Below are 16874 nucleotides of genomic sequence, written 5' to 3' on the forward strand. Positions count from 1 at the left end.
AGATTTTTCTCTACTATCACAAGTAGAACCCCTTCCCAAAAAAAAAACAAACAAAAAAACCCTGGAAACTTAATTCTGTGGCATTATTATATAGAATTTTTCTTAAATACTTACTTTGATAAATTCTTTTTAAGGAAGAAATCTTTTTTAAAATAATATTTTATTTATTATGTATACAGTGTTCTGTCTGCATGTCTGCCTACACTCCAGAAGAGAGTACCAGCTCTCACTACAGACAGCTGTGAGCCACCGTGTGGTTGTGGGAATTGAACTCAGGACCTCTAGAAGAACAGCCAGTGCTCTTAACCTCTGAGCCATCTCTCCAGCCCCTTTGTTTTGATAAATTCTTAGTGTTAAACTAATAACTGTTGATATTATATCAAATTTAAATATATAAAACTAAATTCTTATGTATTTATTGTTCAAAGCATTTAAAATACATTATTATGTAACTGGTGCAAAAATACTGTATGAGAAATGTAATTATTTCTGCTTTACAAATGAAGAAATTAAGAGATAAATTATTTTTTAACAATAACTAAATAATTATTTTTAATTTTTGCCCTTGCTCACTTTTTTCTTTAGTAGCTCCTTCTAAACTGAGTGCTATTAGCAAAGAAAACAAAGTAAAACTTGTTTGTTGTGGTTTTATGGTACATCCTAGATGTATTTGTGGCTGGGCTCTGTGAGACTTGTAAGCACATGTGTCTTTCCTCCCTGTCTTTTAGTGGTTCTTTATCGCCTCACTATTTGAGCTCTGTTCTCAAGCAAAGTCAAGTGCAAACTCTTAAAGGTACGTATGAAGACTGTCCTCCTGAATCCTGACTCTTTGGATTGTAGAAGACTTAAGTGATAAATTTCTGTAGAGAAAAGTCATCACTTACCAATATTTAGTATAGTGTATATATGTGCGTGTTTTTCTTCAGTGACTCATAATGTACGGGTATTTTATGTTCCTCTACATTGCTCTTATATTAATTCCTCTTTACATATATTTTTCCTTGAAAGTCACGTTTAATTTCTTTTTTCTTTCTTTCTTTTTTTTTTTGTTTTTTTTTTTTGTTTTTGTTTTTGTTTTTGTTTTTTTGAGACAGGGTTTCTCTGTGTAGCTTTGGAGCCTTTCCTGGGAACTCACTCTGTAGCCCAGGCTGGCCTCAAACTCACAGAGATCCTCCTGCCTCTGCCTCCCAAGTGCTGAGATTAAAGGCGTGCGCCACCGCCGCCGCCGCCGCCGCCGCCGCCGCCGCCGCCGCCGCCGCCGCCGCCGCCGCCGCCACCACCATCCGACCAAATTTAATTTCTAAGTAATATCATCATGGAGTTACTTTTGCCGATTATTATGTGGCCCATGGTAACTTTACATTTATGAAATGGCTGAAGAAAAAATACAACTAACACTAATATTTTGAGATGCGGTGTCTGGCACGTCGCATGGGATTAGCTGCAGCAGAGACCTACATGTTATGCCTTTGGTTTTGTATCCTGGTTTGCAAATCATCAAATACTTGCCTTGTGACCCTTTGCTATTGGCGTGTAGTTCAGAATGTTTTTTATAGGTTATGCCTGGAGGCCTCTAATTTAGACGAATAGGTTGATCTTTTTAAAAGGGTTTTTATGTTTGTCCCCTCCCCTAATTTTTATAGTATTTAATTCTTCGGTGGGTTTTGGTTGATCTCCCCTCACCCCTTCTGCCTGCCTTCGCCCCCATCCCCACCCAAACTCTTCCATCCCCAGCAGCCCCCCCTTTCTTTGTTTGTTTGGTTTTGTTTATGATTTGAGAACGACTCTGTGTAGCCCTGGCTGGCCTGGAATTCTAGACCAGGCTGGCCTCAAACTCACAGAGACCCACCAGCTTCTGCCTCCCAGGTGCCCTGCTCATCCACCTTCTATGTCTATATCACCTGTGTTCATTACCGTCTTCATCATTCTCTCGTAAGCCCCGTTTCACCTTCCCCTGGGTCCTTACCAGTGTCTAGGCATCTACACCGTCTCATCCTCACGTAGACGACACACATACACGAAAATTAGCAGCAAACCTGCTCTCTTTCATCTTTCTCAGCCTGGGTGACCTCACTTAATAAAAGAGTGTTTTCCACTTCCGTCCATTTTCCGCACTTCTGAGTTGTGTATGTGTACCACATTTTCATTATCCACTCATGCGCTGGTGGGCGTCCAGCTGATGCTGTTGCTTTGCTATTGCGAATACAGCAGCAGTGAACAGAGATGTACAAGCATCTCGGTAGTGAAACGTGGAGTCCTCTGGGTATGTACCCAGGAGTGTAAGAGCTGGTCATAGGAGTCTATCTAGTCTTGGCATTTCCACACCAGTTTCCCTTGTACTCTTGACCACCAGTGAAGAACGGTTGCACTTTCTCCATGCCCACCACCATCTGCCGTCACTGGTTTCTGCAGCCACTTTGCCATTGGCCAGGTGGAATCTCAGTCTTAAAAAAAAAGTACTGATAGGGTTTCGTGGAGCCCCGCTGGCCTTTTAACTTGCTGTGTAGTTAAGGATGACCTTGATCCTTATACTTCCACCTCCAAAGTAGGAAGACAGGCATGCACCATGCTAAGTTCCGATGTGCTGAGGATCAAATCCAGGGCTTGACATGCTAGGTAAATATTGTACAGACTGAACTAGATTTCCAGCCTTCCTTGGCTCATTTTTTGATTTGGTTGTTTGTTACTTAATTTGTCATGTGTTACTGGGAAAGATCCTCCTCCATCCTGTAGGCTGTCTTCTTCACTGAGAATCAATTGCTTTATCTGCTGTGTGGACAGAGTTGTTTAATTTTGAGAGTCCCCATTTGTCGATTGTTGGTCTTATTTCCTTTGTGACTGGAGTCCTTAACTGTGCTTGCATCATAGTTACAAGAACAAATCCAAAAGTTTGTTGTTTCTCTCCTAAAACTGCTGAGTGTTAAAGCATGTTGGCAAACTGCATACCTCTGAGTAACACCCCCAGCCCTCAACTCTTACGTCGTGGATTTTCTCTCTGCTCATAATTAATAGGTAATTAATGAGGTTTGTAGTGTTGTTTCAGTTAACATTTCCATGTCCTTCACAAATGAAAACCTCACAGGAAAGCCTTTGGGTTGTAAGTTATTTTGGCTCTTGAAAGCTTACAAAGCTGAGCTTTGGAGGCATTGTGCTTCCTATGAAAATAAGAGAGGGAGAAACCTTTGCAAAGAAATTTAGTGGGTGGGGTCAGTTTCTGGTGACTCTGCCTCCACTGAAGCCAGCGTCTGTTTCCTGTTACTTGTGAGGGAGATGGGATCTCTCTTTACTTAGGGGTTGCTGAAGCTCTTCTGTGTTTTTATATCCCAAGTGACTTCTGAATCTTACCCTCAAGCTCACTTCATCTAGATTCTGAGACATGCTCTTTGTGAATTCTGAGATTTCTTAGAATCTTTTCTTGCTCTTGTTTCATTCCATCCCTGTTGGATTTCTTCCTGTGGAGACATTCCTTGGTTCCAGCCTGTTTTTCTGTCCTGACCTGTGATGGCTTGCACGTCATGTCTCTTCTCTGCTGCTCACAGCAACTTCCTTTATCCCTTGCTTAGGATATGAGGCCTGTTCTCCTAGCCCACAGTGAATTAGGTGAGGAGGGTTGATATTCTAGATTCAAACAGCTCTAGACCGGTTCTGGACTTGAACACAGAATTCTCCTGAATTTTAAGAGGCAAAACGGAAGAACCTTTAAAAGTTTGACGAAGTTTATATTTAAATTTGGTTGGTTAGGGCATATTTATAAACTGAAAAGTTTGCTCCCTCTTTTCCCTTAAATTGTTTCTGGAGAGGTTTGAAAAATAACCAAGTAAATCAAACATTCATCACGAGTTATTATTGAGTTCCTATATCATGCTGGGTACTGTCCAAGGTGCCTTGAGATTTGCAAAGGTAAGATTCAGGCCAACCTGCTCCCAGAAACGTTTCACCGGGATGTTTAGTGGTAGAATATTTGTTTCACATGCAAAGAGCCCTGGGTTTGATTCCCAGCAACACCCCCGCCCCTAAAAAAAGAGAAAGAGAAAAGAGAGAAATAGTTTAACTGAAGAAGGTTGACTTTCAGGATTATGCAGAGGGGAGAGGTAGTAAGGTAGTAAGTTTGAAATTAATCTGGGCAGAAAGTTTTTTTTTTTTTTTTTTTTTTGTTTTGTTTGTTGTTTTTTTTTTTTTTTTAAGAAAGAAATGAAGACCAGGCGTGGAGGTGTGTGCCTGGCAGAAGCAGGCAGATCTCAGTGAGTTCAAATACAGCCAGGTCTAATATAGAGAGACCCTGTCTCAAATAAACAGGAGAAAAGAAAAGAGTGAGCCTGTGCAGAATGGTCACAAGTTCATGCAGTATTCCATCTTCAGAAAGGAACTGATGCTCGAGCTGCTGAGCCTCACAGATAGCGAGGCTGCTTGATCTCTGAATGAGGGCTCGATGCAGGACGTGCAGAGTTAGTTACAGGACAGGGTGCTAGCATTCAGAAAGTTGTCTGCTCATTGCTAGGCCCCTGGCAAGCATACTGTGAGTGTGACTGCAGCCTAGGTGTAGGAGAGGACCGTGCCGCTGTGCTTGTCTGTGTCCTGTGGACAAGGCAGAGGGAAACCGAGGCAGAGGGCGGGAACAGCTGCTTCCAGTGCTCACCACAGTGCCTGCAGCATGATCTCATTCAGTCCTTTGAGATGTTCCTATACCTTAAAAAGTAAACAAACAAGGAGAGTAAACTTTAGAGAGATCTAAGTAGCTTTCTCAAGGTCACACAACTGGTAAGTGGCATAGAGGGGTTCGGATCCAGGAGTTAGAAGCTTGTGGCCTGTGCTCCTTCCTACAAGATGGGAGGCTCTGAAGAAGCTGCCAGAGATCTTCAAATAATGAGGCTAAAATACTAGTTTTGTTTCACACACATCACTTATGCATCCTGTGGGACTCTAGTATTAAAATACATTCATCTCTCCCACCATAGAATCACTTTCCTGATCATGCTCTTCAGCTGCCACTAGACACATAAGAGCAGAGGTTAGTTATGGGAACTTGAGAAGCTGCTATCATCAGCAAAGCTGGGCCAGCACAGTGAAAAGTGCTGCTGAGCACACCAGGACAGCGCGGCAAACAGAAGTGAACTCATCCGGTTACCAAGCTTCACCGTCTGTTTTCCTAAAACACTCGGGGCACTGCACATAAATACGTAATTTAACAGTTGATGGTCACGTTAAAAGTTAACTACACATCTAATTACAAGTTTATAGTTGCAGGTTAGCATATTTTTAAATGAAAGTAAACCAGTAGACTAGATGGATTAAAATATTGATAATTCTAATGAATTGCTGCCTTGCTTAAAGAATTCTAAGAGGCAGCTTCTCCTTTCGGATAACTTGTAAATGTATGTGTTCCTTTTGATAGAAGAAGTAAATTATAATTATTACTAAGCTCAGAGCCATTTAAATATGACTGGTTGTTCTCATATTATTTAAGCATATCAACTGAGAATCAGTCACTAGGAACATGTTTGTTTTGGCTCTTGAATTAAAATTGGTATTCTAGGTTTTTTTTAAATTTTCTAATAATATTCCAAGATCAAGAGTAAGGACACATAAATCAAGAGGTTGAAGTTAGCGGTGTGGCCAGGCAAAGTGGCTTATACTTGGAATCTTCTAATTGTTGAAAGGCCGGAGCAGGAGGATTGCTGAACAGTTGAAGTTAGCTAGGGCTGTAGAGTAATGCTGTTTCAGAAACATAAAGAAAGGAGGGGAATAGAGGAAGGAAATGAACTGTTTGGATGATCGCTGTTTGACCCAGTTATGAAATCAGCAGTGTGATTTTCTTACAGAGTGCTTGCTGCTCTTGTTTCAAGCTTACTTTCCATCACCCAAGCTCACAGGTGCCAGAAACTCCAGCTCTGAGGATCAGCACCTCTGCTAGCCTCTCGGCAGGCACCTTGCACACATGTGCATACATAGAAAAAAAAATCTTTTTAAAGGGGAATACAAATACACTAACTTTAAATGAGAAGCGTTTTGGGTGTTTTAGTCATAGATGATAAAAATCTCTAATTTTCCTTGTTAGATTCTCTCACTACCCCCCTCCCTTTTAAATAAAATTGGGAACAAGATTAAATCCTCTCTAAGGGAGAGAAGAAGTATGTATGGAATAGTAGTCCTGCGAAGTTGTGAGTTGTGTCAGGACCCTTGGCTGGGCATGAGTGGGGTTCGAAATCCAGTCCACCGACCACTCTCTTAGCTGTTTCCACAGTTGGGAACATTCACTTGGAGAAAGAACTGCTTGCCTTTTCCATTTCACAGTATGACAACATGTAGTAGCTGCGGGTTTTTTGTTTTTTGTTTTTTCAAAAGCGTGATGGACTCTTTCTAATTGTCTCAAGTCTCAAGAGGCTGGAGACCTCTGTATGTCCAGCCTCTCTGTTGTGACCATGACTTATCAGTTCATTCTGTGCTTTTCCTTTGGACATTCCCCGACCTCCCCGAGCCCTTCATCCAACGTTACCTTCTCTGCTTTTTCCCCTTCATACTTATCACTGCCTTAATGTTCTCATTGTTTCTTTATATTCTGAGAGATGGCAGTTTCTTTTTTTCTGCTATTTTTTTCAGTCTGGAATAATGTTAGGCTCACAGTAGGGCATTCAACTTACTAGATGAATAACAGAATGGAGACTACATTGTATTCTGATTATTTTCTACAATTTTCACTGTAATCCTGGATGCTTACTAAATACTAAGGAGGAGTGCTGGTCCTTGAACACTTGCATTCCAGAGGCCCATTGCTGAAATACAAATCCCACCTGATTTTATTTATTTATTATGTATACAGTATTCTGCCTGCATGACAGAAGAGGGAACCAGATATCATAGATGGTTATGAACCACCATGTGGTTGCTGGGAATTGAACTCAGAACCTCTGGAAGAGCAGCTAGTGCTTTTAACCTCTGAGCCATCTCTCCAGCCACCATCCCACCTGATTTTTAGGGAGCCCTTCTGTTTATTTTTTTTTAATAAGATCTTTGTGTGAGATAAGCCAGGCTGATCTAGAACTCATTTTTTCTGTCTTTGGAATTTTCTGTAATGCTGGAATTACAGGCAAATACTGTAGTATCTGACATGTGAGATATACATGAACTTGTTATTAAAACCCAAGGTGAGCTGGGCGGTGGTGGCACACGCCTTTAATCCCAGCACTTGGGAGGCAGAGGCAGGCGGATCTCTGTGAGTTCGAGGCCAGCCTGGGCTACCAAGTGAGTTCCAGGAAAGGCGCAAAGCTACACAGAGAAACCCTGTCTCGGGGGTGGGGGGGTGGGGGGGAACCCAAGGTGGTGATATAGGCCTGGTCTCGTGGTTCATGTCTTTAATCCTCAGTGCTGAGGAAGTTGAGGCTGGAGGAACGCATTTGAAGGCCAGCCTGGGATGTATAGACTTGTCTCCCCAAACAAGTAACAACAAAACCCCAGTAACACTGCCTAACCTAAGAGCATTTGCAGTCATGTTGGGGTGTACACAAGTCAGCATCTTCAAGGTTCATTGTCTGTAGTAATAGGAAGTAAGGTAAAACGGAAAACTTTGTAGTATCAACGTTTCCAGTTTTTTTTTGTTTTTTTTTTTTTAAATTATTTATTTATTTTTCTTTTTTTTTTTTGTTGGTTTTTTTTTTTTGTGATATATATATTTTTTTTTTACAATACCATTCAGTTCTACATATCAGCCATGGGTTCCCCTATTCTCCCCCCTCCCACGCCCTCCCCTTACCCCCAGCCCACCCTCCATTCCCACCTCCTCCAGGACAAGTCCTCCCCCGAGGACTGTGATCAACTTGGTAGACTCAGTCCAGGGAGGTCCAGTCCCTTCCTCCCAGACTAAGCCAAGTGTCCCTGCATAAGTTCCTGGTTTCAAACAGCCAACTCATGGAATGAGCACAGGACTTGGTCCCACTGCCTAGATGCCTCCCAGACTGATCAAGCCAATCAACTGTCTCACCTATTCAGAGGGCCTGATCCAGCTGGGAGCCCCTCAGCCTTTGGTTCATAGTTCATGTGTTTCCATTCATTTGGCAATTTTTTTTCAATAATTGAGTAAAACTGAAATTGATTATATGCCACAGTCATCCTAGGGACCTCCATGCTATATATATAGCCTCTATGGTTCTATGGGTTGTGGTCTGATTGTTCATTTTATATCTAGAATCCACCAATGAGTGAGTACATACCATAACTGTCTTTCTGGGTTTGGGTTACCTCACTCAGGATGATTTTTTCTAGTTCCATCCATTTGCCTGCAAATTTCATGCTTTCATTGTTTTTCTCTGCTGAGTAGTACTCCATTGTGTATATGTACCACATTTTTTTCATCCATTCTTCCGTTGATGGGCATCTAGGTTGTTTCCAGGTTCTGGCTATTACAAATAGTGCTGCTATGAACATAGCTGAGCATGTATCTTTATGGTATGTATCAGCATTCTTTGGGTATATGCCCAAGAGTGGGATGGCTGGGTCTTGAGGTAGTTTGATTCCTAATTTTCTGAGAAACCGCCATACTGATTTCCATAGTGGTTGTACAAGTTTACATTCCCACCAACAGTGGAGGAGTGTTCCCTTTGCTCCACATCCTCTCCAACATTGGTTGTCATTGGTTCAACGTTTCCAGTTTTAAGAGACAGTGAATGGAAACTTCATATCTAGATCTTTTATTTTTTAAGCTTAAGTTTATAATCATTGCTTGCACCATTTTATTTGTTTCTTCAAATAGTTATTTGGACTACTATCAACAAGAGGAAGAAAAACGTACATGTGACAGCCTGGTGTCTTTATCTGAAGTAGAGTCTTGTAGTCACCACATGTGTTAGTATGTGATGTATATTCATGGGCACGGTCGGAGAACAGCTTGCACAAGTTGCTTCTCTCCTTACCACATGGGGTCCTGTGATGTGGCTCAGCTAGTCAGACTTGGCAGCAAGCACCTTTACCTTCTGAGCTGTCTCCAGGTCCTGTTTATGCATTTTTGAGACAAGATTTCTCATTGTATCCCTGTCTAGTCTGGAGTTCATGGTTCTTGTGCCCCTGTTAGAATACCCAGCTTGAGGTCATTCTGTAAACCCTGTGTAGAGGCATGCATGCATACATCTTAATTCTAAACTCCGGAGGCAGAGGATCAGGATTCTTAGGCTAGCCTGTGTGATATATATAGTGAGGTCCTGTCTCCAGACAGACAGACAGAATGTATAATGCTGGGGTTGGAAGAGAGAGAGAGCTCAGTCTGCAAGGTACTTTCTTACAGGGACTGGAGCCTGAGCCCCAGAACCCATGGGGAAAAGCCAGGCGCTTGTAATTCAAGTTCTAGGGAGGGGCAGGTGGGATTACTGGGCTGCCTTACCAATCGGCTAGCCTACTTAGCAAGTTCCAGACCATGTGATAATTTGGGGGGAGGGGGATATTTTTTGAGACACTTGTGAACAGCCTCTGCAGACATCAGACACATAAGTGTTGGACATCGTATAGGCAAAACACTAATACACAGAAAATGAAATACTTGTTCAAAAATTATCGGCAAGAACTGTTTTGTTTTTTGGTTGTGAGCCTAGCCTTTAACTGCTGAGCCATATCTCCAGCCCCAGGTTGGTTTTGGACTCACAGGGATCTGCCTCTGCTTCCTAAATGCTGGGATTGAAGGCTTATGTCATGACTTCAGGCCACCTTAGTCCTAATGCTGACATCTTGGATATTAATGCTCCACTCTTCTCTCTTTCCAGAATCTGATATTGACGCTGCCACTGCGATGATACTTCTAAATACTTCAATAGAACAAGAGATTCTAGAATGTAAGCAACCATCCTTTTCTTTTAAAATCAGTCTTGTAAGTGCCTTTTCAAACTACTGCTTTTAAAATACAAGATGACTACATGTCATAGCAGAATTACTTCTTTTCCACTAAATTGTGTTTTAATCTGAATGACTCAGTTTCTGTTGTATTGTATTAACATTTATATAATCATTTGAAAACAATGAAGTTAAGGCTGTGGGAGATTGTTGTGTTGATCAAGAAATGGAGGGGAAATGCTTTTCAGAAGTAAGCTTGAGAGGCTAAAAAGGAAGATGAAAGCTACAAAGACTCCATGGGAAAGACATTTACCATTTGGGCTGGGGGATGGCCCTGTGGGTAAACATGATTGCCACCAAGTCTGATCTTAGTTCCGTTCCTGGGACCTGGGTGGTAGAAGGGAAGACCTGATTCTCAGGGCTTGTCCTCTGACTCCGTACACAGGCCCAGGTGCACAGACACAAAATAATTTTTTTTAATAAAATTTTTTTATTAAGAGATTTTCTATTCATTTTACATACCAACCAAAGATTCCCCTGGCCTCCCTCCTCCTGTCCCCCGAGTCTTCCCCCAACCCATTTCCCATTCCCACCTCCTACAAGGCAAGGTCTCCCATGGGGAGTCAGCAGAACCTGGTACATTCAGTTGAGGCAGGTTTGAGTCCCTCCTCCCTGCACCAAGGCTGAGCAAAGTGTCTCACCATAGGTACTAGGTTTCAAGAATGCAGCTCATTCACTAGGGACAGGTTCTGATCCCACTACCTGGGGGCCCCCTATACAGTTCAAGCTAAACAACTGTCTCGCTTATCCAGAGGGCCCAGTCCAGTTCCATGGGGGCTCCTCGGCTGTTGGTCCACAGTTCATGTGTCTCCACTAGTTTATATAGTGACACAAAATAATTTTTGAAGGATGTTTAGAGTTTGGAATAGGAAAAGAGCCAAGATATAAATTGCAAAGGAAACTTGCATGAGGAAAAGATGGACAGATTTCATTAAAGTTCTTTGATTGGTGAGTATAATCCCAGCACTGGGTAGTAGAGTAAGAAGACCAGAAGTTCAGGATCACCCTTGACTAGATAGCAAATTTGATACCAGCCTGGGATACATACGACCTTGTCTCCAAACAATGAAATAAATAAGAAGCTAGGAGGCTGGGGACTTCAGCATGTGTTAGAAGGCTTGTCTAACATGCAAGGCCTTGGGCAAGTTTGACTTCAAGCAACACAAAAAAAAAATAAAATAAATAAAAAAAATTAAGATAAGTAGTGCAGAATACTGGAAGAATTTTTAACTATGTATAATAGATAAAAGATTAATATCATGCGCCTCACTAGTCTGCCTGCCACTCGGGTCCGGGTCTGTGTGGAAGAGGAAGCAGAGGGATTGAGCCAGAGGTAGTGGAAAGACGTGTTTTCTGGACAGCAATACAGTTGTGGACATGACCTTACAGAGACTGGCAGTGTGCTCAAGACTGGACATGTTCAAACAGACAAAAACCCATAACTGAGAAGCTATGTGCAGTTAATACCGGCTGGGAAAGGAAAGTCTGTTCATTCCAGTCGTGGGCCCCATGGCCCGGAGCAGTGTTCTGCTTTTATTGTTTATTTTAATTTAATTTTTTTCTTACTGGATTTGTTTGGTTTAGTTAGTCTGTTTTGATTTTCAGTTTTTTGTGTTTTGTTTTTATTCTTTGAGAGGAAGAATATAAGGCCATGTGGGTAGGTGAGTGGAAAGGAGTTAAGAGAAAGGAAAGAATGTGAGAGAAGTAAAAATATTTAAATAAAAACATTTTAAAGTGCCGGGCAGTGGTGGCGCACGCCTTTAATCCCAGCACTCGGGAGGCAGAGGCAGGCGGGTCTCTGTGAGTTCGAGGCCAGCCTGGGCTACCAAGTGAGTTCCAGGAAAGGCGCAAAGCTACACAGAGAAACCCTGTCTTGAAAAACCAAAAAAAAAAAAACACATTTTAAAGTAAAGCAGAACAGTCAGCAAAATACATGAAAGTGACTCTCAAAAGGAGAAGTATGGGGAGATATAAAGTAAGTTTCAGATACTGCCTTTAGTTTAGGAAACAAAATGTAAACGATGGCTAGTGTAGTACGAAAGTGGGTTTTTTCATACGCTGTTGGTTAATTGTTACAGCCCCCAGGGGTAATTTGAGCGTACTTGAATTTAAAATACACTTACCCTTTTATTCAGCCCTCACATTTCTTACCACCCCCCCAGGAAGTGTGTGTGAGAGTGTGAGCATGTGGGGAGGGTATCCACCAACTTCACTGCTGAAGCCTTACTTGTGCCAGTACAAACTGGGGACAAGGTCAACACCCACAAGGAAATTGTCAGGCAGTGGTGAAGTCGTATGGAGACACTCTTTGCAAAGAGTACAAAGTAACTTTTATGTCCCATAAAAGTCAGGCTACCTTTCAAATGGTTTTTAGATGTTTCAGATTAATGCCTGTAGATAGAATAATACATGGGGGGATCCTACAAAACTACTAACTACGAGCTCTTATTCCTCAAAAGTGGGAGTTTGGGGGGTCTGTGTTTGCAGTCAGATACTCTGACTTGCTGATACAAGTTCCGTTTCCACAGGTGAGAAGCCGCTGCCTCTGAAAACGTCGCTGCAGAAGAAGAGGGCCTACAGCAGCGCCTTCAGTGCCCCCAGCGCGGGGGCACTGCAGGAGAGCCACTCCCCAGCCGCCAGCATCGACCCGAAAGCCGACCACAATTACAGTGCCAGCAGCATGGCAGCTCAGCGCTGCGCGTCCAGGGCTAGCGTGTCTTCCCTGTCCTCTGTGGAGGAGGTGTTTGAGTTCATCCCAAAGAGTAGCCATGTGGGCAGTGACGGCAGCGAGGGCTTCCACAGTGAGGAAGACAGCGATGCCGACGATGAGGACGATCCTCTTGGAGACAGTGGCTATGCCCCACAGGCTCATGAGGACAGTGCTCCGAAAGGACAGCCAGGCAAAAAGATACGAAAACAGTCCTGTCAGGAAATTGATGAGGAGCTCAAAGAAGCAGCAGGGTCGCTGCTCCACCTGGCTGGAATCCGTACCTGCCTTGGTTCCCTCATAAGTACTGCAAAGGCACAAAGTCAGAAACACCGGAAGAAGTAGGAATACTTACTAGTGTGAAGTTACTTTAAAGTGTGGCAATACTCTCCTACTAAACTCTTCACAAGGGATATCAGAGCCATAGCGGACCTCTTTAGCTTGAGGGTTGGCGAGGAGTGCCACTTGTTTCTTTCTAGATATTTCTTGGTTGCTTTCTTTTTTGTTTTGTTAAATTAAACAGTTGCTCTTAGGATCATGCCTAATTGTAAATCTGATATAAAGGCCCCAAAACATAGTTTCTGTGAATAAGTGTCTCCCAGATTTGGAAAATTTTTGTATAAGAAAATTCTCAACCTCTGTCTTAAACTTGTAGGGAAAAAAAAATCAATCTCTTTTGTTAATTGGTCAAAAATATAAGAATTGGTAACTCAGTATTTCATTTTTCTTCCCATTCTGTAATTAAATGTAGTTACTTATGTAGCTAAGCAGATGCTGGCGTCTTTCTCATGTGCTTCTCTCCTGACACAATCCAGAGATGAAATGTGTATCTTTTGTCTTATGCTTGTTTTAAGTTATTCTTTCTGCAGCATGAGCATGGCCAAATATAAATGGGAAAGACCCTAGATGCCTAGAAGTTTCTCTGGTTTGTAGAGAATCCAGTTCTAAGATTTAGGAAAGGCCATTTGGGGGTGTGGCTCATCTCAAGACTCCAATTCCTATTGCAATAGTATCTTTGAAATGTTTTTACCTCACAGTTAATGCATAGCATCCCTGGGGCCTTTACCCTTTCTGGAGTACTTTGCAAGTGTGTTTAAGTTTTAGCTGCTAGCTGTCTTTGTTAAGTAAAAATCGTCCAGCAAGAGGATTCAGCCAGAGTGTGTCGTGGGATAGCATCCATCTTTACACACTTTGACAGAAAGAGAATCTTGCATTTGCTTTCTAAACATAGTGTAATGAAATACTGTGAAGCTAGGTCATTGAGGGCAAAACTTTCCAAGCTTTGTGTAAATTAAAATTATATGTATAATGAATTAGATTTAAAATACTTGATAGGAAACTGTAGAGATAAATATCTTCAGGGATTTCAAAATATGTATAAAAATTAGGTCTTACACAAAACTTTTTGAGAGGCAATGTAATACCTATATGTGCCATTAATCTATGCTAAAAGATTTTATATTACTATTCCAAAAGTGCATTGGCTAAGGTATTTTAAGTATTTGAACAAAACTGCTTCTATGAGACAGTTTTCATATCACTTACAGTTTGACTATAGTATTCAGAACAGGGATACTAATACTGTAACTCACAAATATATTTTTTTACAGTGGTGGGAGAAACTTTGGGAAAGTTGAGTCTTAATTCATGATACATCCTGTATCCCAGACAGTGACCTTGTTGGCAGTTTTCTCATTTATATGCGTATACACACTTGCTGTATGCACACATACACAGGCTCAGGTTAGTTTCCTGCTTTCAAATGTTTCTAGGACTATAAAGCATTTTCTTGGATTTTTTTAAAGAGACAAATGTTTTAATTTTTACTTATAAATTTTATTTTGGCAACACTGTCAAACGAGAAGAAAAACTACGGCATGTTTCTTAATTGACCACACTTTAACCTATAACAGCATTGGTACACTCCTGTGTCCATGCTAGCTGTGATTAAATCTGGATAGCCGCATTAATGGAATGGGTGCTACTAAAATACAGACTTTTCCTCTTTCATTCATAATGCAGGTTGAAGAATTTGAAGTTTTTCTAACTCATAAATGTTCTCTCTCCAGAAAAGAGCTAAGTGAAGTTAGTCTTTTACTACGGTGAATAAAACACCAAATAAAAGTGGTTTTACCATGGTGTAGCTCCTAGAGAGGTTAGAAAGGTTGGCTGAACAGCATACTAGTTTGAAGCTAATCACCACGGCCCTCTGGATTGGCCTGCAGCGTCCAGGATCCAGTTCATTGCATTCTGTTCTGAAATTGGCTACCACAAGTGTTTCTCTAAGTTGCTGTCCATTAGCTGTTGTGTGAGAGGAAATATCTGAAGTAGGAGGAAGGAGTTCCTCGGAGCTCTAAGAGACCTCTTCAGAATGCCTGTCAGGCATTCAGAGTTCCTTGATTTCCTTTCCCTCTTCAGTGGACTCCTACTTAAAGCTAGAGCCATTAGCAAGGGTAACACCTGCCCGTGCACCAACAGCAGGGGTCCCTAACAGTTTGCACTTAGTTCTGGTATGGAATTCAGTGTCTCACTTTCCACGTGCTGTTGTGTCCAGGCATCCATCTCAAGGGGAGAGCCTTCTTGATTCTGGCCCCTTGTGATGTTCTCGGGGATCACACTCCTGCTTGGAGTGCTCAGAGAGAGACGGAACTGGAAGCTTCCAGTTAAGGAAGTCGTTCTGAACCTCACGGACCGGAAATTCCCAATAATGAACACACTTTGTGTATTAAACACAACCTAGAATCCAGGGACAACAACATGTTTCAACATATTAAACTTGTTTTAGCTAAGGTATACTTGTCTTCAATCAAAATACGAATTTTGTTGCCACCAGTTCCAGTTTTAAAGGATCCCTAGGAAAAGCTGTGTCTTGGCACTATTTATTGTCTTTATTTTCTACATCGCCAAGAGAATCAGTGTTTCTTGAGTAATCTTTGAAATTTGTTTGTGCAATATCTTACTAAATTAGTTGATCTTTTGCTTTCTCATTGAGAATGAAAACATTGCCTAGATGGGTAGAAAAGCAAGGGGTGTGTCACCCCTTCCTGCCTGGGACCCTTGCCTGTTCTCAGACCAGCATGACCTCTCCTAACGTAGGTTCCTTTGTGTATTGTGAAGTTCAGCATATGTGTGGGTTTTTTTCTTTTCCACTGTTTTCTGAGGCATTTGTAAAGGGTTCATACTAGATGGTCAGTTAAATGCACGTTAGCGCAGTTCAAAGCTAGAGCGAGTGTTAGGGGAATGTCTGCGTCTTTGTAACTGGGAGGCCTTTCGTATCAGCTCGGGCTGCAGGTGGGGGTGTTCCACAAAGCCGAAAGACTGTTATCCAAAATAGAAGTCTAGTTAACACCCTGGGGAAACTAGCATTTTCTAAAGCGGCTTCTGAGGCTTTCCAGTTTACATATGTGTCATAGGGTTTGGTTTTTTGTTTTTTTTTTTCCTTAAAGTTTACTCCAGTGTGTTAATGATGTAGTCAAATATTTATTGAAAGGCAAAATAGAGTATTTTAATGTTATACCTGCCATTTTTCAAGAACATTCTTTGCATCTAACTGCCAGTGCCATTGTCAAACTTGTTTTCAAAATTGTACCTTTTTATTAAACAAAGTGCTACATTTTAAAGTATTATGTTGCCATCGTATAGTGTATAAAATGTATAATTGCCAATTCATTGTAACTTATTTATTTTTAAACAAAAGTATAAGAATACTTTTTGATTAAAGAAATTTGTTATTAAATTGTTTCATCTTTTCTGATGTAGCGTAGAAACTTCTGGGTTTAACTGCCAATAGATGACCAGCCATAAGTGAGCCGCTTCACACTTCCCAGTCTTCACTCATAGTAAGACGACTTACAAATGTTTAGTTTTTGTATCTAATCTCTGACTATTAAAATGTTTATAAAGTTTATTTTTACCAAAGAGATGCAATTCATTATGATAAAGTTGCAGAGTAAATGTCGTTTTTGTAACATTTTTTGTGCTTTCGCTGTTCTTTTATTTGAAGGGTGGTGTAAGCGAAACTTTCCATTCAAGCGTTTTTAAAATATTTTTAAAAGAATCCCCCCCCTCTCTCTCTCTCTGTGTGTGTGTGTGTGTGTGTGTGTGTGTGTGTGTGTGTGTGTGTGTGTGTGTGTGTGTAAAATTACTGATGCTTGTATGAGGATGTAGGGAAACTGGAGATCTTGTGTAATTAATTCAAAATGGATATAACCACTTTGAAAAGCAATATGGCCATTTCTCTGGAAATTTAAAATTTAATAAAATCAGTTTTGTACTTCTAAGTAAATAACCAAAAAGA

At 41.3% G+C, this 16874-nt stretch overlaps 1 protein-coding gene across 3 annotated transcripts in view; it reads left to right on the top strand.

The window, feature by feature from the left end:
• Foxn2 (forkhead box N2) overlaps positions 1 to 16550 on the top strand; it is a 52212-nt gene extending 35662 nt beyond the window's left edge. For all 3 annotated transcript variants that reach the window (XM_006985797.4, XM_006985798.4, XM_076559235.1), the window contains exons 4-6: positions 729 to 793; positions 9744 to 9812; positions 12399 to 16550. In XM_006985797.4, the coding sequence (XP_006985859.2) occupies positions 729 to 793; positions 9744 to 9812; positions 12399 to 12922 (658 nt within the window). In that variant the 3' untranslated portion in view covers positions 12923 to 16550. The remainder of the gene's footprint in view (positions 1 to 728; positions 794 to 9743; positions 9813 to 12398) is intronic.
• The last annotated feature ends 324 nt before the right edge of the window (positions 16551 to 16874 follow it).

The sequence above is a fragment of the Peromyscus maniculatus genome, chromosome 22 (assembly GCF_049852395.1).
Source record: "Peromyscus maniculatus bairdii isolate BWxNUB_F1_BW_parent chromosome 22, HU_Pman_BW_mat_3.1, whole genome shotgun sequence".
Lineage (NCBI taxonomy): Eukaryota > Metazoa > Chordata > Mammalia > Rodentia > Cricetidae > Peromyscus > Peromyscus maniculatus.